The 25162-nt window shown below is 47.0% G+C and overlaps 1 protein-coding gene and 1 pseudogene across 1 annotated transcript; both read right to left on the minus strand.

Moving 5' to 3' along the window:
- Positions 1-8153: 8153 nt before the first annotated feature.
- On the minus strand, positions 8154-11801 carry LOC123055480 (1-aminocyclopropane-1-carboxylate oxidase homolog 6-like; annotated as a pseudogene).
- LOC123051073 (disease resistance protein PIK6-NP) lies at positions 10170-17917 on the minus strand. The gene is made up of 6 exons (XM_044473832.1): positions 17051-17917; positions 12890-14853; positions 12700-12757; positions 11755-12556; positions 10701-11003; positions 10170-10606 (listed from the first exon to the last, which is right to left on the minus strand). The coding sequence occupies exons 1-3, from the start codon at positions 17875-17877 to the stop codon at positions 12711-12713; spliced, it is 2838 nt and encodes a 945-aa protein (XP_044329767.1). The 5' UTR covers positions 17878-17917; the 3' UTR covers positions 10170-10606; positions 10701-11003; positions 11755-12556; positions 12700-12710.
- Between the last annotated feature and the right edge of the window lie 7245 nt (positions 17918-25162).

The raw sequence follows: 25162 nt of genomic DNA on the forward strand, positions 1-25162 counted from the left end.
GCGTACTTCGGTTGTTGTACGTTTAGGTGCTGCAGCGCTGTTCTTTATAGGACCCGGGCAAGTTCAGATCAACATTAAGGTTATGGATTAGACATTTCTTTTGGCCGGCCAGGGTGCGGTAGAGTATTATGCAATAGTACAATCACACTGATCTAGGCGCTGAATGCACATGGCACAATGTTACATTGATCCCTGTGATCACATGCATGCATGCGCATGGATCAAGGCCGGCTTAACGTGCGTTTGGCCCTTTGTGCCGAACTTTCGTACTTCACCAAGGAGATCACGGACTTGGTTTATTATATTCATGGCAACCACATCCATTGAGCCGATAAATTAGCAAGGAGATACAACTTGATTTTCGACCCTACTATTTTACTAGTACTAGCAGAAGGTCCCTACTATTTTACTAGTACTCGAGAAAAGATCTTCACCTCTCGCAGATCTTCAGCTCTGAGAACAGATTTTCAGCTCTCGCACTACGCCCCTACTATTTTACTAGTACTTGATAGACCGTTGATGACCGTTCGGTGAGGAGGCCTGTGTTCCAGTTTTTGCTTCGATCATGGTGAGGTTGCATCGATCAAAGAAGCAACGACGGCGAATCGACGATAGATGGCTCCAGTGGACGGAGTACATGGACCTCACAAGGCCTGCTTGCATGCACGTACTTCCTTGCGTGCTAATCTCAATCCCATTCATTTTAATGAATGAAAAGTAATGCTAATTTAAGTATTCCTTCCTATCCATATTATTTGTTGCTGCTTTAGTATACTTTTATATAACGACAAGTAATATGGGTCTGAGGGAGTACTATTGGTATTGCACCTTGTCTTAAGCATGGGCGGTTTAGTTTGTAGTGGTGTCGTACTATTATCGGACATAAAGTACTACCTTTGTTCCTAAATATAAGTCTTTGTAGAGATTTCACTATGGACCACATACGGATGTATGTAGATGCATTTTAGAGTATAGATTCACTCATTTTATTCCGTATGTGGTCCATAGTGAAATCTTTCCAAAGACTTATATTTAGGAACGGAGGGAGTATATCATACGTATGTATAGCAGAACTGATTTGAATTCGGAGACAGGGAGAACAAGCCCGTAGCTAGATTACCGAATAGTGGCGCTTCTGTTAGTGGCATCGTCGTGGTTGATCAGTCTTGTGCACATACTATACTATAAAGTAAGTACTACTGAGTACCTAGGAAATAGTAACATGATGCCCAACATCGAGATGCATGCGCACAAGTGGCAGGGCACACTGGTGCTCGAGCACCAGAAGGGTTTTATAAACTTTTCTCCCGCAATCTATGCAAGGCTCGCGTGAAATTTTCTTGGCCTCCTCATCAAATTAATCAAACTCTCTGAACTCGTAACTTTGGGTCACTTGTTTATCCCCTGCCGGCCAACTTGTTGTACCAGTAGTTCGTCTTCAGCGGGAGGCTACTGGCTAGCTGGATGTCCAAACTTGGTTGTCGAAACATGTGCTCTGCATTGGGAGCCTTCAGACTCCCTGCACAGTGACTTCATCTTTTTGACTGGAAAAAAGGTCAGGACCCCCATTGGTAATTTCAATACTACTCACATTGGTAGTAGTATTAGTGCGATCCACTGCTTAAGTCCAACATGCAAACATGGTGTGTTTGTCCAGACTTGTGAGCTAGTATATGGCTCAACGACCCCTCAAATTAGTTATACAGTGATAGATGTCAGCCATCTCCAAGATTACCAACTAAAAAACTTGGAAGTGAAATGCGACATTAGTTCATTAATTTAAAGTGACTGAACACTTTAGGCCACAAACTCATCATGTGATTGAATTTAGGTCAGAAACTCCTTTAGAGACGGCTCACATGTCACATCTATCGACGAGATCTTCTCCGCCAATGCAGCAGCTCGCGGTGGATCGTGGTGGCCAGGGGCAGGGCCGTGGCCGTAGAGGCCCCAGCCGCAACAAACCCACCTGCCAAGTCTGCCAGAAGTATGGGCATGATGCATTGAGGTGCAGGCAACGTTTCAACCATGCGTATCAGGCTGAGGATAACTGCGAGCGCTACGGCAACGCCGGAAACGCCGGCAACACCGAGCGCTTCGGCAACCCTGCCAACACCGGCGGCCATGGCGGCTATTCCGACGACACCAACCGGTACCTCGACTCTGGAGCGACGGATCACCTCACCAGCGATCTTGATCGCCTCACTGTCCATGATCGCTACAGCGGCAAGGATAAGGTCCATGTCGCCAACGGAGCAGGTTTGCAAATCTCTCACGTTGGTCAATCTATGCTTCCTGGCTCACACAAACCCCTCCACCTAAAAAATATCCTTCACGTTCCAGGCTTGCACAAACACCTTATTTCAACTCATAAACTTGTTTCTGATAGCCGTGCTTTTGCCCAGATGTATCCTGATTTTTTTCGTGTGAAGGATCAAGTCACGAGGAGGGTCCTTCTGCAAGGTAGAAACCACGGCGGTCTCTACCCGGTGCCAAGCTCCCATGTGTCTTCATCGTTCGACCAGTCCAGTCGGCACGCCTTCTCCGTTCTCAAGCTCACCTCTGATAATTGGCACAAGAGGCTCGGCCATCCTTCATCCAGCATCGTCGATTCCGTTATTAGGTTGAATAAACTTGCTTGTGCACTGTCTCGTTAGTCTTCAGTATGTGATGCTTGCCATCGTGGTAAAGTTCATCAACTTCCGTATAATAATTCCTCTCATGTAACCAACTCTCCACTTGAGCTAGTTCACACCGATGTGTGGGGGCCGGCTGGTACCTCCGTTGGCGGATTTCAGTATTATGTGAGTTTATTGGATGATTTTCGTCGCTTTACTTGAATTTATCTGATTAAGCTAAAATCCAATGTTGAAAACATATTTTATGTTATTCAAAACCATGTTGAGGGACTTCTTAACACCAAAATCAGTGCGGTGCAGTCAGACTGGAGGAGGGGGGGGGGGGGGTTGAATATCGTCGCCTCCATCGATATTTTTCTCATGTCGGCATCGCTCACCACATTACCTTCCCGCACACCTCCCAGCAAAATGGCATCGCGGAACAAAAGCACCGGCACATCGTCGAAACAGGCATTGCCGCACACTCGTCGCTTCCCCTTCGTTTTTGGGATGAAACTTACCTCACTGCCTGCTACCTAATAAATTGCATGCCGAGACGCACCATTCAAAACTCTACACCCCTTGCCATGCTATTCCATGAAAAGCCCGATTATTCTTGTCTACATGTTTGTGGGTGCACGTGTTGGCCTAACCTGCGACCGTACAACAATCATAAACTTGATTTTCGGTCTCGCCAATGTGTTTTCCTCGGATATAGCAGCATGCACAAGGGTTATAAATGTTTGGATGGATCCACGGGTCGGGTCTATATCTCACGCGATGTCATCTTCGATGAACATGTCTTCCCATTTGCTAACTCGATTCTACCAGCGCCCATTCAACCCGTAACTACACCTATCCCTCTGTCACATTCCCAGCCAGTAGCACAGGTTGATCACGTAAGAGATTTTGCTTCCTCTTTGTTGGATACTAATCATCCTGCCTCCAGAGATTTTTCTGGTGCAGGTACGTCTTCAGCCGCTACTGACGCCAGCAATGCCATGCAGCCCACTGGCGACACGGTTGCTGATGTTAGCCAATCCATGCAGCCCGACGTGGTTGTTGACGAGCCAGCGTCGCCGGCCTCCCCTGCTATGGCCGTGGATGCATCTGCTTCGCCCGGTCCGTCCTCGTCTGCTTCATCCAACACCATGCAGTCGGACACCGTGGCGTCGCACGCATTGCCACCATCTCCTGTTATGGCTGCTCCGACGCCGGCCGTTCGGCATGGTGTTACTACTAGGCTCGGTAACAACATCATCAGGCCTCGGGTGCCTACTGATGGCACAGTTCTCTATGACCCGTGTTGGCGGGCGTTCCTCGCGACGCCCACGTCCTACCGCTCCGCAATGACAGATTCATCGTGGCGTCAAGCCATGGTGCTTGAGTTCGCCGTTCTGCAGGAGAACCGCACATGGACGCTCGTCCCTCAACCACCGGGACAGAATGTCATTGGATGCAAGTGGAATTTCAAGGTCAAAGAACACGCCGGCGGTAGCATCGACAAGTACAAGGCTCGTCTCGTGGCTAATGGCTTCACTCAACGCTATGGTGTTGACTACGTCGACACCTTCAGTCTGGTCGTTAATCCGGCAACCGTCCGTCTCATCCTCACTCTAGCTGTTTCGCGCGGTTGGAACCTCTGCCAACTTGATGTCAGCAATGCTTTCCTTCATGGCGAACTCTCTGAGACTGCCTATATGCAGCAACCGCCTAGCTTTGAGGACCCTCTGCAAACTTCAGCGCGCTTTGTATGGCCTCAAACAGTCGGCATGCACATGGTACCCCCGGCTCAGTGATCGTCTCCAGTAACTTGGTTTTGCTCCCTCTACAGCAGATATGTCCCCTCTTCATCTTCTCTCATGCCGGCATCACCATGTCTATGCTCGTCTACGTCAATGACATCATCATCGCTAGTTCCTGCCTGACCGTTGTTCGGCATCTATTGGATCAGCTAGCCTAGTCCTTCCCGGTGAAGGACCTTGGGCCATTGCGGTATATCTTGGGCATTGAAGTATCCTCCAATTATGGGGGGCTCAGTCTTACTCAGAAGAAATATGCTACCGACCTTCTTCTTCGTACACACATGGAAAATTGCAAGCCAGTGTCAACCCCATGGATGTGCAAGAAAAGTTATCATGCGACGTTGGCCAAGCACTCAATGACGAGGATGCTTTTGTCTACCGCAGTATTGTTGGCGGTCTACAATGCTTGACACTATTACGAAAAAGGGTTCCCCGCTTTAGATTATAAAGCAACCAACATCCACAATCAAGCCATCGATACAGACGCACATCACACACACACCCAAGAGGAGATACAAGGATGGCGGGCACCGACACACAACCTCAACGACTACCACACACCCACATGATGCCGATCAACCGGGAAGAAGTGTGACGGACCACGCCGGACCGAGGACTCCAAGATGATGCCTCCAAGAAGGGTACGACCACGGAAAGTCGCCACCGTCCGATCCAAAGATCAAGCTTTCACCCGGAGCTAGATGGAAGGAGAGGGAGCACCACGACGGAGCCTACAGGGAGGAACACGACGTCCGCGGATGCCATCACCGTCGGCCAATGCACGGACTAGGCAAGTGATGTACTCCGGTGCTTCAACCCTTCCGTCGCCTCCCCGGTCCGACAACCACCCGCAGCTATGCCACCCGGGCGGCCATAGATGCCCGCCCGCATCTGAGCCGCGCAGTCCGCCCACGACCACCGCGTCTCCCACCGCCCTGCCACCAGACCACCGCGAGAGCTCCCAAAGGACACGACTTTGGCAAAATCCACGCCCCCAATCGCCTCCTGGAATCGCCGGCGGGCACTGCCTCGAGACGAACCGCGACCTGACGCCGCCCGGGGGAAGGGGGAGGTGGGGGAACGGCCAATGGCCAATGACGAACCCATACCCCAACCAGCCTCCCCTCCCCTCAAAACCACCTGTTTCGCCCCCGAAGCCGAAGGACCGAACCCGCCGGAGAGCATCGACCGCCACCCGATGTCGAAGAAGAGGGATGAGATGGCAGATCTGCCGCCGCCGCAGCCATGGGAGGCCATCAGGGAGGTCTTCCCGCGCCGAGCTCAGCCGTCCAGCCGCAAGGGTCCGACTGGACAGGGGCGCCCACCACCACCGCTACCACGCCGCCCCCCCAGATAGCCACGGCGAGAGAGGCCGCCCACGACCCGGTCGCACATGACCCGTAGCGCCAGAGGAGGCTCGGCAGAGCTGCCGGGAGGCAACCGGCGCTGAAACCCACCCGCCGACCTACACCACCGCCTTGCCGCCCATCACGCAGCTGCCACGCCACCGTCGTCGGCCCTCGTTGGAGCGCCGCTGCACCCGACATGGAGCGCCGCGACCCGGCACGCGAGATACGGCCCGCGCCGTGATCCCCGCGCGAGGAGATGAGGGGAGCCCCACCGCCGCCGGCGACGACCGGGCTTCGCCCGCTCGCGCCACTCGGCGGCGGCGTGGGAGGGGGAGAGGAGGAGGGGAGGAGAGGCGGCGGCGCTAGGTTATCCTCCCGGACGCTCGCAGGAGTGTCCCGGGAGGAGGGGAGTAATGCCCACTATCATAGATGATCTGCAATGCTTGACACTCACCAAACCCGACATTTCGTTCCCTGTCAACAAGGTTTGTCAGTTCTTGGCTCAACCAACCAAGGTCCATTGGGAGGCTGCAAAACGAATTCTCCGCTATGTCAAAGGGACAATATCCTTCGGACTAAATATACGGAGATCACCGTCTACACTCTTGACCGTTTTAACAGACACGGATTGGGCTGGATGTGTTGATGATTGGCGCTCAACTGGTGGCTTTGCGGTCTTCTTTGGGCCAACCTTAATTTCTTGGAGCAGACGGAAACAATCAACCGTGTCACGCTCATCTATAGAAGCAGAGTATAAGGCATTGGCAAATGGACTGCCGATGTTAATCATTACTCAAAGAGCTGCGCATCTCGTAAACGCGCCCTCCAGTTCTATGGTGTGACAACCTCGGAGCTACCTATCTTACAGCGAAGCCTGTGTTTCATGCAAGGACAAAACACATCGAGGTCGACTTCCACTTTGTCCGAGAGAAGGTGGCACTAGGGGATCTAGAGGTCCGGTTAATAGCAACAAATATTCATTTTTTGCAGGTTATTTTCCGAGCCACTGCGTTGATCCGTATGTGGTCGCTACTCACTCCGACGGAGGTCAGGGAGCATTTGGTTACTGAATCTATCCGATGGGAGATGGTAGCTCGGGCTATTTTCAACCAGTTTAGATGGCGGTCATGTAATAGGATAGGCATTTAGTGTTTCTATCTTTTTTTGCCAGCCGGTTGTGGCTTTTCTTTTACTATTTAGCTCTTGATGAGCCTATTTATGTTCCTTGTTTGAGACAGGAAGACTTGTGTTAGACCTTTTGCTTATTAATAATCATGGCCGTATGCATCGTTCCGATGCAGAGACCGGGGCGAACCCCCTTTTTTGAAAAAAAAATAGCTTCAAAAGATCAGGTCGCGGATATCTTCAGCAAACCATGCACGAAGCTTATGCTAGACCGGTGTCGTCGCAATCTCAATCTTGTGTCTGTCGGTTGAGATTGAGTGGGTGTGTTAGCTGTATTAAGTTAGTGCTCTAGCATTATGGCTTAGTGCTAGGATGTAGAAGGTCTACAGACCTCACTCGTAATTACCCACCATCACTTGATGTTAACTGAACTTGTACGAGCTGTACATAAACAGCTCAATACTATTGAGAAGAATCACAACAAACAACATCTTCTCACTGACATTGATATCCAAAGTTTGCTTGTCCGCTAACACAATTTGACAAGAGAATGGGCTATCACCGTGTCAACGGATTTGTGCTATTATCTTGGAAATCTGTCCAAATGAGAATATTTATCCTGGGGTGGAGTTAACAGGCGAGCAACTGCCCAAACCGTGCTAAGGTCCAGGCCACTTCCTTCCACACCTGGTAGAACTGCAGGCACATGACCAAGTATTTGGTTTGGTGAACACTCGTCCTTCATTGTCCTCCTTGACGCCGCCTCCACCCTCCAGCACATTTGAATATTTCTCTCTTGATTTGCATGGAGTATCACCTCTTTCAGTGACATCATGAACAATAACACGGAAGATGACTCAAGATTTGTTTCTCAACACGTCAAACCAAAATGAAATAGCAATTCAGAAAGCAGTTCTTTCGATGCCCTAAGGTATCGCAGGGAAATCCCAGGTTTGCAAGCAGGGCCTTGCTCTGTTTTCACAGCATCTGACATGAAGTGTAATTACGGGAAAATAGTTTTCACAAACGATGGAACAAATACATATTCCATGAAGATTTTTCTAGTCTACTTGTTGTGCTATAGTAAAATGCACCAGGACACCAAACAAGTGCACTACGGTAGTAACACTCAATATTCTGGCACTTGTACTGCCATTTTACAGTCACTTTCTTAGCATTACAAACTGCTCAACTAGACATGTTACAGAAACACTGATATCGTCTGCACTTATGGGACACAGAGCCACCTTCACAATTCAAGCAGAGATAACAGTCTTGACATCTAACCAGATGGAGTAGTAATGTTTGATGTAATCTCTGACGAGCATCTCTCTATACAATGACAGGTTCTTGTCCGGCAGCAGTTCCTTGATCGGATTGTAAATCCTCGTCGAGGCCGGGTGTGCAAAAGAAGCACGCTATCAAGACCCTCGGAGCGGCACTCTTTGCCATCACCCTATGTTCCACGCAACTGATCCCGTCATGGGAGACCAACTGAACAATTCGAAACAAACAATCATTTCAGAATGATCAAGCATGGCACTTGTGTGTCAAATAATAAATTCAGGCTTGGGTGAATCACACTGTGTGTGTATATACCTGTAAGAGATTACGGATGTTCACGATGAATGCTCCAGACGTCGGCGTGACATCTACCCACCAGTCTTGATGGAGGATACGGAGGCCACCGATATCGTCTTGGAGAAGTATGGTCAGGAAGCAGGAGTGTGAATGCCGGCTTGTCCCGATGGCGAGTTCAGGCTGTGGGCAGGGAGGGTAGTAGTGAGTATGATCTCGGTTTTAGCCCAAGAGCTTCTCAGAGCAGCTCGAACAAAGTGTTCCCCAAATTCCTCACTTGTTCGGCGTATTCAAATAGTGCATCGCTGTGAATCAACACAAGGAACATACGATCACTCTGAATAATAAAAACAGAACAGATAATTAATATTAAATCAGTAAATCTCATTAAGCTAATATAGTTCAACCCGAAGTAATTTCATTTGATAATTCAGCTCTGATCAATACATAAGTTAGGTTCATTTTTAGAAGGCCTACAACACTTCTGTACTAGTACGAGCCTTGCATATTTTTATGTATTTGTACATACATAAACACAGTAGTTTGAACTGTTGCTTGAGAAGCCGAGGTAAAACTTTTAAGGCTTCATTTTGTTCCTGTTTTCTGTGTGGTAACGTAAATGGATCTGATCCATGGGGATTTGCTAAAGATACTCTGAAGCACACGCAATTAATCTTGCGGATTCTAATTCTGCTAGGAGCCTAGGAGGAACCTGCAGAGCACTCACCGCCAGCTGTCCAGCAGGTCGCGTTGGCGGCGAGGCCAGAGAAGCCGGAGCAGAACAGCTTGCAAGTGTATTCTCTGCTCTGCATTTCTCTCTAGTGTACCTCACTGTCAGCTTTCACCAAAGTTTGATGCTTTGACTGCTATTATCTTCTACTAATGACATTATAAAGTGCTTGAGTAAAAAACAAAAGTAGTCTATCTCTGTTCCGCAACTCGTGGCCATCCACCATTATCTACTTTTGGTTTTGAAGCTTTTAAACATCAAAAACTGAAGAAATTTGACCCCTTAAAAGCAGCAGTTTGATGGATGATACGGCAGTCACATCACAACCCCATCGAAAAAGAGAAAAACGATAGGACAATGAAAAAAAATGATAATAGCAAAAGATCATTAATTTTTGAAATGGACATCAAGTTATATAGGATTGGACCCCTCCTCCTTTCTCAGATACGGACCTGCTCCCCCTCGCCGTGGGTTGGGTGGGTCAACTGACGACGTTCCCACCATGACACCGTGTAACCAAGCTGCAGTGCAGTCAGAGAGGCCATCAGACACCGGACCTCAGGGATTCAAAACCTATGCTTGAACACGTTCCCTAAATTATTCACCAAGTGGTCAGCTTGGTAAGCTATCAACAAAAAATTTGCAAAGATTCCGTAAAATATTCTAGCTGCGCCACAATATATGTGACCAAGTGCCTAAATATCCGCCTGAGATGCTAATCTCACTTCATTAGACAGAATATATTTCCGTAAACGCTGTGATTTAAATAAAGTGGTTGTTCTCCTCGACAAGTAGAATAAGAGCAGAGCAGAGCAGTTGCCCACTTGCCCTGGTCCCCGCCCTCATTCTACGACGTCGCACCGACAGACTACAGCCCCCATGTCTATGGCATCGGGTACAACGTGAGCTTCATCAACGACACCATCGCGCAGCCGATGTACAACATGAGCTGAGTCAGCGGGGATGATCCAAGGCAAGCTCTTTATTTATATGGAGCAACAGCTCTGTCAGATAGTGCAACAATGCTACTAGAAAAAATAACTGAAGATTGAACAGTTTGCCAATCCCTATGTGTTGCTCAACAGCTCAAGCCAAAATGAATGGTATATTAACATTAGGACACAAACTAAACATCACAATTCACAACAGGAAATCAGAGAATGCAGTTTTTGCATTTAACCCGATGGAGTAGTAATGCTTGACGTAATCTCTCACAAGGGTCTCCCTGTACAACAGTGGGTTCCCATCAGACAACAGCTCCTTGATCGGACCATGCATCCTCGTCGAGGCAGGGTGGAAATGTGTGCTGAAGAAGCAAATGATCAAGACTCTTGGAGCAATGTTCTTAGCCACCACCCTGTGCTCCACACTTTGAACCAATCATGGAGATCAGCTGCACATCTTTTAACAGAAAAAAAAACATTTTAGAAAGATCAAGCACAATGCTTGTGTGTTGAACAAATAATTCAGGACTGGATGGTCCTGATTTCTATACCAGTAAGAGATCACCGATGTTAACGACGAAGGCTTATGGTGTTGGTGTGACGTCGACCCACCGGTCTTCACGGAGGATCTGGAGGCCGCCAATTTCGCCTTGGAGAAGTATGGTCAGGAAATCAGAGTCTTATTGCCGGCTTGTCCCAATGGGAAGTTCAGGCTGGGGGCAGGAAATGATAATAGTGGTTGGTTGCACTACTCTGCCAGGTAGCTCGGTTTGAGCCCAAGAGGTTCAGAGAACAGCTCGGACAAAGTGCTCCCCAAATTCTTCACCTGTTCGGCATATTCGAACAGAGCATCGCTGCAAATCAATAAAAAGAACCAGTGAATCTCGTAAATGAATTATGTTCAATACAAAGTAATTTCATTTCACAAGTTAGCCATTGCTGATAAGCAAGGGTTAGCTCACTCCAATGGAAATAGTATCCTTAGGTTCACTCAGTTCAGCTCTGCTCTTGATCATTAATAGGAAACATATAAGTGGTTCCAGTCCCACCAAGAAAAGCATACTACCATCAGTACTAACAAAACATTACTCCAATCTAGAAAGAGATAGAGAAAGCAGTAGCATCCATTGTGTTAGCAGTACATCCAAAAGAGATAGAGAATATTGTCACATATGATTGTCAATTGTTTTTACAAAGCATACAACCTATCAGAAATTCGTAATTCTGTTTTTCTCATTGACAGTTAGTTTCAATGGGGGCAGATTGTTCAGAAAGTTATTTCACAAGTTTGTCAGGAAAAAAGTCCATGAAATTTTGTGTAACAAATTAAAGTGAGCGTTGTGCTAATTTGGCGTCAAACTGAAGCCGTTTGCCTATCTTCACATAAATGGAGTAGTTAGATCAAACTTCCAAGGTTTCCTTCTATCCTCCACTGTTTTGTGATAAGTAAAAACGATCTGATCCATGGGGATTTGATAGAGATACTTCCAGGTACACACAATTAACTACTGGCACATCACAAGATCGACTATTCATCTGACTAATCATGCTCAGTTTCCTAAGTAGGCCTAGTAATTAGAGTCAGGAAACCTGAAGAGGACTCACCTGCAGCTGTGCGGCAGGTCGTCCCCGTCCGGTGGATCGGTGGCCATGCGGAGAAATGAACAACAGGCAGAATAGATAGGAAGCTGAAAATATTACGAAAATCATGAAATTTTGCATATAAATTTCAAGCTATATAAGGTTGGATCCTCCTCCTTTTTCCGGGCTTGGGACCGGCTATGAATAACATTAAGCGTAAGCTTAAAATTAATAGCATAGGCGGAGCTCCCCCACCTCCCTCACCCCTCAAAATCCACCCACCAACAGAAAACAAAACGAAAAAAGACTAGCAAATGGTATAAAACCTAGCACCTATACATATTTTTGGATTTTTTTTCTCTTGGGCCAACATGCCTCTAGACGCTAGAAAGTAAACACAATCTTTTTTTGATCTTTTTTTTTGCTAAAATGGACACAAGATATTTTTATAAATAATTAAGCAAACTAAAGAGCATAGTAGTAAATATATTTACTAATTTTTTTTGTTGGAGAAAATAAGTTGATCTTGAATGAGAAACAAACAGTAAACACACACATTAAAGTATGAAAGGCATTTTTTTGTTTTTTTATACACTCCCCTCCCCACTTTTTTTTGCTTAAGCCTAGAAAGAAACTCAACTACTAGTAGCGAGCAAATACTCTTTTTTTTTTTTGTAATTTTTTCATATCCTTTTCTCCTCTATTTTTTTTCCCTCTTTGAGCCAAGAAATAAGCTCACGGAGTGACGATCGTTGGTTGATGCTGCAGCCGTCGATACGCATACGCATATGTTTTGCAGATGTGCGTCCCAATAAACGATGGCAGCCTATAGAAAACAGTAGTGTCAGAAGGTATAGCAGGGCTAGCTATATGAATAAGTGTGGAAAAGAAAATCTATGCATGCACGTATACACAGTTTGTGACCTTTAAATGATTTTCTTTTCAACGGGAAACAAAATTGTAACTAACCTGCAGCTTCTTCAATCTGAGTCTTCGTCCTCGGTGTAGACATCCTCATCACGAGCATCTAAGGAAGGAAGAAAGAAAGAAAGGCCGGTCAGTGATTCAGTAACGACAAGCATGCATGCATGCATAAAGGCACTAGCGAACGTACGGAAACGACAAGCATCATGGCTTTTAATGACGTAGTAATACCAACCTTCTGGTATGTATTCGTCGAAGTCGATGTCAATGGAGGGGCGGTTAGGATGGGCAAGAAGGGCGTTCTCCAGCGCAGCCTTGGCTTGCTTGGCCTCCCCGACCGTCACTCCCGAACGGTAGAACCAGACATGGACCTTCCGGAGGGACGGCAGGTTCCCTATGGCCATGTCAAACCAATCGCCACCGCTGCCAGCTGCTTCCTCTTTCGCCGCCCGCAAACCGATATGGAGAAGAACTCTTTCGGCCTTGGGCAAAGCTCCTGGCTGGAACAGTATTTGGCTCGGTGATTTGGAAAACAAGCCGACCTGTTCCAAACAACGGAACCCCTCGGCGCCAACGACTAGCGGCCTTTGGTTGTTGCTCACTAACACGAGAATCCGAAGAGCAGGTAACCTTCCAAGGAGTTCCAGGTCCTCCTGTCGCACATCCCCTACACTTATTACTAATTTGGAGAGTTGTGACAGATGATATGGATCCCATGCCGGCAGCATAGATAATCTAACGCCTTTGCGCATGACAAACTCCCAGAGACTTGCAGGGGGCACCCAAAGTTCCCCCAAGAGATCCATTGAAACTTCACGCTCACACTTGGCACTGATTTCTACACGCTGGATCTTTTGCATTTTCTCTACTGACTCCACAAAAGCTTCCACTGGCTCCGAGCTCTCAAACTGAATATTGAGCTCCCTCAGTCTGTGCATGCTGCCCAACTCTTGCACAATGCTTACAGAGCCAACTTTGATCTTATTCAACACCTCCATTGATCTCAGCTTTCCAATACCATCTGGAAGCTCAGGCCTCCCACCATTACTACGTAGGCACATCAACCTTGTGAGCTTGATCACAGTCGACGGCAGCCTTGTATAGCCAGGCAAAATCAACACCTGTAAAAACTTCAACTTTCCAATCTCTTCCGGCAACTCAGTAATTCCGTGTCGAGGTAGACGTAGGTACCTCAAGTGAAGTAAACGCCCCAGCTCTTGAAGGTTGAGATGGTCCTCCTTAGTACCATCATATTCATCCAAATCTAACACACGCAAAACAACAAAGCTCGAGAATGGTGGCATTAGATCAATAGCAGGTTCAAATGTAACAACAGACCTCACTTGTCCTATACTCTCAGCTATGTGAGGCATGGTTCGATCTTCTTCTTTTATACCATTTTGGAGGGATAACCTGCGGACATTACCCTGAGAAGACATGTTATCACTAGTACCATTCACTATAGTAACAAAGTTCTCTTCACTTGACAAGGAGCAAATTAGATCAAGTATACTATCGTGTACATGACAAGCATGTACAAAGCCATAATCATCATATACTGGCTGTATCAAGCTTCTGTTCACAAGCTCATTGAAGTAAGTTTCTCCAACCTCAAAGAGACTAGTATTTGCTTTTCCACTTTGGACAAAGGTTTCAGCAATCCACATCCATATCAACTGATCTTTCATGATCTCGCTATCTTCCGGAAACATGCTTAGATATAATAAGCATGTCTTCATAGGGGAAGGCAGGTCATAATAGCTAAATGATAGTATCCTTATCATCTCCTTGGCAGTATGGTTTTCAGTAAGTCCACGACCAATAGAGTCTAACAAAACATGCCACTCTTTCTTTGGTTTTACCCGCTGACCACTAGCCAAAAGACTAGATATGGTAATGATGGCTAATGGAACACCACCACATTTCTTCAATATATCTCTAGATACTTCTTCAAAGTCAGGAGGACATCCACTCTCTAGAGAAAATATCCGTTTATAAAACAGCCTTTTGGAATCATCATCACTAAGAGGTTCCATTGTGTAAATTGAATCATTAGTAGACGAGCTGCATGATTCAGATACACTGACTATACGAGTTGTCGTGATTAACCGACTGCCAAATTTGTTACTACTAGAGAATGCACACTTGATAATTGTCCACAGTTTTTCATCCCATATATCATCAATTACAATGAGGTACCTACATTTAGTTATGTGATGATTAATGGAATGCCTGAAGATATGATTCTAAAAAAACTAAGTTTAATTAAACCGCAAGGGGCAAACAATAAGATGGTACAAATTGCTGGAAGATCATGTTTCAACCAAAGTACATTTATGTACACATCCTATATATACGTAAATAGTTTATCCCTACTACTTCTATTTATCTCAACATTCAGAAATCCCACTTCACCACACATGCTACATCACCAACCTCACAATTTCTATTTCTATCAACGCCCATGGGAAATGCTATTTATACTATTTCGCTCAAATGCACATCCCACTTCATCAACTCTGCCATTTTATTTTGATCAACATGCATGAGAAATACTACTTACATTATGTAAATAGTTTATAACTATATAATAACCAAATACAATAAATCATATGTATTTTAAACCTTCATTCTCACCACCTCATCAACCTCACAATTCCTATTTCTCTCAACGTTCATGGAAAATGCCATTTATACTATTTCTCTAAGCTTGCACACATTCCACTTCATCAACATGGATGTTAAAAATCTGATATCCGATTTCTAAGCATGATAAATCTGATGCTCAGGATGGGAATTATGTTGTCTCGAGCATCACATTTCTTTCAGCAAACATGGCAAATCCTGGCAAAATAAACATGGCAGGGTTTTGCCATGCTTACAAAAGTAAATTGGCATGCTCGTGACAACATCGTATGCCATCCCGGGTGTCGTCATGATTAAAAATCCGACGTCCAGATTTGTAGCGAAATCCTTACTTCTATCAACACACATCAGAAATACTACTTTAATTCTATAATTATTTTGGAACTATATAATAATCTAATAAAATAAATCATGTGTATTTTTAGCCTTCATTCTCATGTTCAAATTCGAGACAATCAAATCTCATCGAAATAAAATATTGCAACCAATTTCCGCAGCAACATGTAGGGTACCATCTAGTTTTCTATATGAATTGGAAAGGTGATTACCTTCCACGGTCAAGAAAGATGTACTACAATAGTGATAAGATGTATAATTCAATAGTGCTAAGATTGAAATGAGATAAAACATTGACCCCATGAACCGTTAGTAAGTCATGTCATTGAATTAAAAACCGCTGCGAACTTTCTCAACGAAAAACATCAAAGATCAGATTATTTTCACTCTCTTGTAAAAAAACAAGTCATGGATATTTTATAAATTAATGCAGACAAACACATGTAAATACCATGCCACATATATGTAGTAATATATATAGATAGATAATTCCTATAAAAATTGTGAGTGTAACTATACACGGTAGTAGTCTCCAGGTCTCAAATACTACCGTGTTGTAGTATGTATAGTACTTTATCATTCTCAGTACATGCATATTCTTTTTCTACTTTTGAGATACCACAAGTCCATGTACATGAAGAAAATTGCAAGTGAGACCATGCTCAGGACATTGTCATATTTTTTCAATACCTTCAGATTTGTACATAAAAACATAGCCGGAAAATTTCTCACCATAAGTGGAGTGTTTATAATTAATGACTAGGTGGCCTCATATATTTCATAATACCGCTGCATATTCCTATTTAGATTAGATACTTCATATTGTATGAAATGCATATGTGCCCCGAAATGGTTCCTATATATAAAGTTCTCCCATTTTTTTTAAAAAAGTTGCTACATTTTACCACTTAGTTGTGGTCTTGTGATGGTTTTATCTCATTTTATTATTCTTAGAACTAACAAGACAGACCATTATGATAACGCTACACCTGGCTGGATTGTCAGTCAGGTCTATATACGGTAGGGGTATATATCTGACATGGCCCATGAGCAGTATAGTGTAGTTGTGGCAATTGAGTTTATTTCATTAAATTGGATAGATTTCGTAAAATTGTCGCTAAGTCGACATAATATGCTAAGTCTGAAAAAACATGAGCTTCTCAGTTTGGAACAAACAATAAAATGAGGTCAAAGTTATCACAGTGCTAGAACAAAGAGTCACAAATGATAATGGGTTTTAAACGCTATATGACCTACCACATACATAGTCACAGTAGGAAGGAAAAAAATGGAAGCTGCTGTACAATCTACAATATTTTTTTACCTCATGTTTTACACACTATTCCCCAAATACCAATGAAAAGAAAGTTTGGAGTGAGATAGTGGCCATCAAAAAGTGAGTGACAGGTGATACCTCTTGTTCTTGAGAAATTCCCGGAGTTTGTCGATGAGCAGTTGCTCATTCAACATGATGAGCTCACTTCCATTTATGCCAAGATTAAGAAGGATATTTGTGAAAACCGTCTTTGCCTCAGCCTTTCGACCGACTGGAACAAAAGCCTTGCAGTCGTAATCACCTCCGATCTTCTCATAGACCATTTTGACAAGAGTGGTCTTGCCCAATCCTCCGAATCCGACAACAGAGACAATCTTCAAATTCTTCTTGGACATGTCATCCCCCTCCGAGAGCAACTTCATTACCTCTTGGTCCCTTGTTCCGGCAATTCCAACAAGCCCTGTTGCTTCCGTGTACATAGCCCCAAGGCGAGGATCGATGGAAGTCACAGTAGGGAGGTTAGCAACGGTAATATCGACATTGTACCTTGCACGCCTTTCAGCAACCGCTTGGACTTGCTTATTGATGTCCTTGATCGCATCAGCGATCTCATGGCGAACCTTCCCCTTGGTGAACAAGCTGGCCATCTTCTTCGTGAGCCGCTTGAGCTTATTAGAGTTTGCTGCAGGCTCAGAACCCTCGTCCACATGCACCAGGAACTTGTCAACGACGTCCTCCATGTCGAAGGACAGCTCCCTCACCTCCCCTGCCCAGAGCTTGACCTGCTCGTCAAGCTGCTCCCGTGGTACCTCCGCCACTTTGCGGAGGGCAGCGTACATGCTCCTCATCTCTTTCTCGAGAGACTTGACTCCTTCCCTGACGCCTTTCTGCAGCTTGTACTCCTCGCTGAGGAGCTCCAGCAGCTTGGGGAGCAGGGTGCCCATGGCGCCTGTTGCCAGATCCATGGCTCCCTTGCTAGTAATTTTTGTGTGTGTTGTTTGGTGGACGAGGGCACAGTGGTTGATGTACGTTTGGGTGCGCAGGGTTGCTGTTCTTTATAGGAACTCGGCCGGCCAGCCAAGTTCACATTTTTTTAATGCATTTCGTTTACCAGGCCGCTCCGTAACGTGCGGTCATAATATTCAGTTATATAAATCACAATGATCTAGGCGTTAAATGAACATGGCATGACGTGCATTGATTCATGTAAACGCATAGATCAGCGCTGGCTTAACGTGCGTTTGTCTCTTCGTGCAGAATTGTGTAATTGTTAATGTAGAAGAGTACCACTTGGTTAAGGCCAAAAGCCATACATGTTTTGTTAACACCCAACGAGTGATTACTTAGCAGCAGGATAAGATCAAATCAATTTCTTTTACATGTTATTGTCAGATAAAATAAATCCACGCCTACTACTCCAGCATGATAAGGACATGGCGCGCCACAGCGGATATTCAAGTGCAATATATCTTTGCATCAAAATTCCACATAAAAAAATCAATAAAGCTGCACATATATTGAAACTTTTTGATACGATAAAATTTTCCCTTTCTCTGCTAGATAATTTGCCCACATGATAATAATAGATTTCAGTTTTAATGCACCCCTCCCACTCACCGCTCCTTCATCCTGAATTTTACTGTGTGGCCCTGCTTTCCAACTAGATGATGTTGCATCAACCCGTAGTGTCAGCCAAACCCGTAAGTGTAGCACTACCCTTCGTTTAACCACTGAAAAAACAGCATGCTATAGCATCGCTAATAGCACGCCTATAGCATGCTATGCCGTACTGAGAATTGCCTCACTAAATATATTAGTGTACAACGTCTCGCTAATAGCATTGCTATTAGTGTGATATAGCATGCTAATAACATATTTTGATGTCGGCACTATTTTGGTATAGCGCTCTATTTTTCTCCTTGTGTTTAACTACCGACATGCTCAAACTTCTTCCTTCCTTCAGCTCTCTCTCTCTCTCTCTCTCTCTCCATTCTTTGCTTTGGCTATTGTGTGTCTAATGACCATTTTGTATGAGGGCGCGATGACCTTGGAATACTACTCGATGAAAACCACTGTACATAATCCCTTCCGTTCCCTTTTACGGGTCTTTGGTTTGCCAACCGTTGTGCGATTACTCGGTGATCATCACCAGAAAATGCTCCAATAATTATCCAAGGTCAGAAAAAAAAAAACATATGCAAGTCTGCTTTAGTTTGGCTGCCGGCCCAACAAACAGGACGATGCATTTGTATACGACAGCAGTAGGTAAACCCATCGTGATGCCAGCCTATTTGTTTATTTTGGGAGGCAAGTTGTTAAGCTGTCCACGTGAATAAAAGACCTGGACTCTGCATTGGTCTTCAAAATATACATGCACTTGGTAATATATAAGTGCGCCACTACTAAACAAGTAGTAGTACTCAATTATGCAAGCCTGTTGTGTTGTGTTTGTCGTGCCTCGTGATGCAATTGGGAGGTGTTCTTCGATACAAATCGAACGAGTGTAAAATAATCAACGTACCAAGATCTTTTCTTACGTACCAAGATCTGTATATTCATACATAGTCTTGATTCGTAGACACACCTAGAAGGCGACGTTTCAATGTGTGAAACAAATAAGCGAAGATGTCTGGCCTAGCAAGGAAGCTGACTAGTTCAAGTGTAGAGACTTCTTCCCAAAATAATAGCATAATCCTGGACTCCGGTGTTGCCATTTTCCATAACACTAGTAAGATGCCCGTGCATTGCACGGAACACCAAGATACATTTATTTTACAAAACAATTGTTGTGACTGACCCATACGGCAGTAATTTCATGTGTAAAAACTAACAATATCTCAAGAAAGATGAGAGATAAGGTGAGGAGTTGGGCGTGGTGGTGATCGGTGGTCGGACTGAGCGGAGGCATGGGGATGGACGCCGATAGCGGCCACCATGCCAGATTGTTCTGCAGGCTTTCTTTTTTAATTACTCAACAATAGGGTTGTGAGAGATAAGGATGAACGAGGGAAGGCCTTATCTGTAAATGTGAAGAGAGGTGTGGGTATCTTATTGTAAAATTGTCATAATTTGTTGTCTAACCGTCAGATATAGATCGGATGGTCTATATTACAGGATGGCAGGCACATCATCATCATCAACTCGGTTGTTTTATAAGAGTAGAGATAGCGAAAAATATGTCAGTAAGTTTCAAAATTTTAAGAAAAAATAAATTCATGCACTGGTATTGGTTAGAAAGTTGACCATGCTAATTTTGTAGAACAATATGAAACTATATATGTGACTTACATGTGAATGAGACCTACAGTTTGGGTCTAGAAAACATAGATTTTCCATCAAAAATATTACATGGGTAAGTTTCTAACCTATAAATATGCGACGTGATTTTTTTGAATTTCTAAAACTTATAAATATTTTTTCACTATGTTTGAAGGGGTTTCGGTAGCATGTAGGATCCAAAAGTCCACTCTCCGTTCTTTCTCACATTTTATCTACAAATGATGTCGTGGCACGTGATCCTCTAATATGTGGCCTCGTGTCCGTGCCGATCCATGCTAGAGCGGCCTCGTGGTCGTCGGATTTCCAATCAAAGCCCCTGTCCAGATCCGATGATCGTCATAGTGTGCGTCATAGTGTCGAAAGTCATGTTCTGCTCCCAAGCTCGTTTGAGCTCGGGATGAACAGTAAAATCGAAAAAATTGAAAAACATTTTAAAAAATTCTGAATTTCTTTGGGTGGAAACATTGACAAAAGTTCTCACTGCTTGCGAAATTTCATCAAAAAATGACATTCGTACAATTCATCGCAAGAAAAAACAAAATCAGTATTCCAAAATGTTTTTGGAAATAACATTTTTGGGGCATCAATTTTGTTTCTTTTGCTGCGACTTCCACGAATATTTTTTTCTGATGAGATTTTGCGAGCATTGAGAACTTTTGTTAATGTTTGCACCCAAAAAAATCAGAATTTTTTGAATTTTTCATATTGTTTTTGGGGTTACTGTTCACCCGAGCTCATTTGAGCTCGGGCTCAAATACATCACGTCCTCATAGTGTGCTAATCGTAGGCGGGTTGGTATATGGTTGTTGGTTGTGTTGATCCAAAGGTGGTGTGGATATAGCAGGCCATTCAGGGTGGTGTTCAACAGGGTTGCCGCGCTGACAAGTCAAATCCTTGAGGCATTGGTTGGCCTGGCACGGTGACCACGCCGGGAGCGCCTATGTGTCGCTTATTGCGACAAGATGGCGACCAATCACACATACGCCACAACTGGGCACTCCGATTTGACGCTCTCCACCAGTAGAGAGCCTTTGAGCGAATTATATTAGTTTTCTACCGTTTGATTTCTATTTGACATTGTTATCAATCGGTTTTTCATATGGTTTAAAAATAAACATTTATATTTAGTTCTATAAAAATGATTATTTTATAAAATTTAATTTTTCTGGGAAGATGTGAACACATTTTAAGAACTTTTTCTAAAAAAATGAACTGTATGTCACTCTCCCACTAGAGTGCGTCAAACTTCCTTTCTGACATTAAAAAAATACTGTGTGGATCAAACTTCTGTTTTCACGAAAGGGAACATTTTCTGCAAGATATTTTGCCCACATGATAGTAATAGATTTCTGTTTTGCCCCCTTCATCCTGAATTTTACTGTGTGGATCAAACTTCCTTTCTTCGTCTCCACTCTTTTCTCGGGCAACTGTATGTCTAATGACCATTCTCTATATATGAGGGCGCAAAGACCTTGGAATTAGTACACTACTCGATGTACAGTGGTTGTTTGGCTGACTGCCCAATAAACAGGACGATGCATTTGTATACGACAGCAGTAGGTAAACCCAACGTGATGCCACCCGCAAAAAAAGAAAAGGAAAAAAAATACCAACGTGATGCCAGCCTATTTGTTTGTGTTGAACGTGTGTACATGTACGTAGGTCTGTGTTCTGTGTGCAGTACCTGTAGTATCTGTCTCTCTCTGTATGTACGTGTATTTTAGGAGACAAGATACCGGTCGCACCCCTTATACCTATATATATGTGCCTAGTGCACGATCAATCAATTATCGATGCACCAAATCATTCTCTACATGGTATCTATCGCAAGTCGATCTTTCAGCTTCCGCTAACCCTAGCCGCCGCCTCGGGCTGCCACCGCCGCCGCGACCTCCCGCCGCCGCCGCCGCCCAAGCGCCGCCACCACCCTCCTCCCCGCGCGCCACCTCCCCACCGCGCGCCTCCACGCCGCGCCGCGCCGCCTGCCTCCGCCGCCGCGCCGCTCTCCTTGCCGCCGCCGCCGCCTCCCTCCCCACGATCTTATCGCCATGTCTTCCAACGCCTCCACCTACTCCAACCCCTTCGCCGTCGACCCTGCCGAGATCCGCGACATCAACGTCCATGCACGCGTCCCCGTGACCCTCGACGCCTCCAACTTCACGTATTTCGCGTGGAAGACGTACTTCACGCTGCTCTTCCGCGAGAACAATCTCGTGGATCACGTGGATGGCACCGTGGACTCCCGCACCATGGTGGCCGACGCCGAGTGGACCGCGATCGACGCCACGATCATCCGGTGGTTCTTCACCACCATCTCCAAGGACTTGTTCCACACGGTCGTGAGTGCCGGCGACGACGCCCGCGCCCTGTGGGTCAAGCTAAACGACCTCTTCACCGACAACCAGCTTCAGCGCCGCGTTTTTTTGCAGCAGGAATTTTTTGACTGTCACCAGGATGAACAGTCCATTGATTACTGCCGCCGCCTGAAGACGTTGGCGGACGAGCTCCGTGACATTGGAGCCAAGGTGGACGACGACCTCCTCCTCAGCACGCTCACCGCCGGCCTCAACGAGGACTTCGGCAACGCCGCCTCTAACCTCACCTTGATGCCGGAGCCCTCCTTCCCCAAGTTTGTGGCGTACTTGAGGTTGGAGGAGCGCCGGATGAAGGGGGTCAAGAAGCGTGTGCAGCACCACGCCCTCGCCGCCGGCACCTCCCGCGGCGCCCCTCCACCGACCGCCCCACCCGCGCCGCGCCAGCAGCCGCCGCCACCAGCGCCTCCGGGGTACTTCCCCCTCCCGCCCGTGCCTCCCGCCCTTCCCGCTGCCCCCCAGCAGCCGGGCGGCGGGCGCCGCGGCAACCGCCGCGGGGGCGGCCGCAAGCAGCAACAGGCGCCCGGGGGGCCGTCAGCCGCAGCAGGTGACTCCCCCATGGACGTACGGCACCAACCCGTGGACCGGCTCGTCCATGCCTACTCCATGCCGGTCCCTCGGGCTCCGGCTCCGGGCATCCTTGGGCCCCGCCCGGCGGGTCACCAGGCCCTCCTCGCCGCGCCGAACGCCGCTCACTACAGGTCCGCGTCGGCGCCGGCCTACGGGTCCGCGCCGGCCTATGGCGCCGCCGCCGCGCCGGCCTATGGGATCGCGCCCTCCTACGGCGCCGCCGCTGCTCTGGCCTTCGGGGCTACCCCCGCGCCGGCCTACGGTGGGTTCTACCCTCCTCAGGCGCCGCCGCCGTGGGACCCGGCTTTGCTCGCTGCACTGCACTCCGCCCCGTCACCGAGCTCCTATGGTGGCGATGGTGACTGGTACATGGACTCGGGCGCCACTGCTCACATGACTGCTCATCCCGGTAACCTCACCTCTGCCACTCCCGTTCATACTCCCACCCTCACCGTTGGTAACGGTTCCTCCCTACCCATTACTCACGTCGGTCATATGTCTTTTCCTTCTACTTCTACTCCTGTGCATATGTCTAATGTTCTTGTGTCTCCTGACTTAGTCACTAATCTTGTTTCCGTTCGTCGCCTTGCTCGTGAGAATCCTATAACTGTTGAATTTGACGATATCGGTTTTTCTGTGAAGGACGCCCGTACACGGATGGTGCTCCACCGATGTGATAGCCCGGACGAGCTTTATCCAGTGCATCCCTCCGGCGCCACCACCACCCGTCGCCCCGCCGCCTTCGCCGCCAGTGTCGATCTTTGGCATGCCCGTCTCGGTCATCCCAACTCCACCGCTATGCGTCAGATTCTTCAAAGTTTTTCTTTCTCATGTAATAAAGTCGACGATCACTCTTGCGAGGCTTGCCGTCTTGGCAAGCACGTTCGTCTTCCCTTTAGCGAGTCTACAAACATTTCACCTTTCCGTTTCAGTTGTTGCATAGTGATGTTTGGACGTCCCCGGTTGCTAGCAACACGGGCTATTTATACTATCTGGTGATATTAGATGATTTTACTCATTATGTGTGGACCTTTCCTCTCCGTCGCAAGTCCGACGCTCTTGCCACACTCACCGCCTTTTATTCATATGTCACCACACAGTTCGGTCGTCCTATTCTCGCCTTGCAAACTGACAACGGCAAGGAGTTTGACAACCTCGCCGTCCGCAATTTACTTGCGTCCCACGGCACCATCTTTCACCTCACCTGCCCCTACACGTCTCAGCAGAATGGTCGCGCCGAGCGTGTCCTTCGCACGCTTAATGACTGTGTCCGCACGTTGCTCTTCCACTCCTACGTGCCCACTCGGTTCTGGCCGGACGCGCTCGCGACCGCCAACCTCCTCATTAACATTCGCCCTTGTCGTTCCCGCTGGAACTACACCCCTCACCAGCTCCTCTTCGGTGCGGTTCCATCTTATGATGGTCTTCGCATTTTCGGGTGTCTCTGTTATCCTAGCACCGCATCCACTGCTCCTCACAAACTCGCGCCCCGGTCCCTTCCTTGCATCTTCCTTGGCTATCCTCCCAACACCAAAGGTTACCGGTGCTATGATCCAGTCTCCCACCGCGTTTTTACTTCGCGGCATGTGTACTTTGATGAGCTCGTGTTCCCGTTTCAGCAGGTACCGTCACCTTCGGAGTCTCCTGCGGCGCGGTTCGCCCCTGCCTCCACCTTTGGCGGACCGCCCAGCCGCGCCCCGGGTCCGGCCCTGCCCGCGCTCCCCGCGCCGGCGGCCCCAGCCGCGGCCCTCGACGCAGCGGCCTCCTCGGCCGCCCCCGACGCCGTGGCCCCCTCGGCCCTCGTCGCCGTGGCCCCCGTCGTGGCCCCCGTCGCCGCGACTCCCTTGGCGGCTCCTGTCGCCACGGCTGCACCCCTCCCCGGTGTGGTCACTCGGGCTCGGACTGGGACCCTGCGTCCCAGCACGCGCTACCCGTCGGACGAGTACGCATGCGCGGCTTCTACCTCGACGCCGTCACCGCTCCCCACCTCCGCTCGCGCAGCCCTTCAGGATCCGAACTGGCTAGCTGC

Source organism: Triticum aestivum, chromosome 2D (genome assembly GCF_018294505.1).
Source record: "Triticum aestivum cultivar Chinese Spring chromosome 2D, IWGSC CS RefSeq v2.1, whole genome shotgun sequence".
Classification (NCBI taxonomy): domain Eukaryota; kingdom Viridiplantae; phylum Streptophyta; class Magnoliopsida; order Poales; family Poaceae; genus Triticum; species Triticum aestivum.

Bases quoted from the DNA above. Each gene is read 5' to 3' on its own strand.
- LOC123051073 (XM_044473832.1), bottom strand. From the start codon at position 17,877: ATGGATCTGGCAACAGGCGCCATGGGCACCCTGCTCCCCAAGCTGCTG. The intron at 14,854-17,050 runs GTATCACCTGTC...AACTAAATGTAG, and splicing joins GAATTTCTCAAGAACAAGAG to GTACCTCATTGTAATTGATG. The intron at 12,758-12,889 runs GTTGGTATTACT...TTCCTTCCTTAG, and splicing joins CGACGAATACATACCAGAAG to ATGCTCGTGATGAGGATGTC.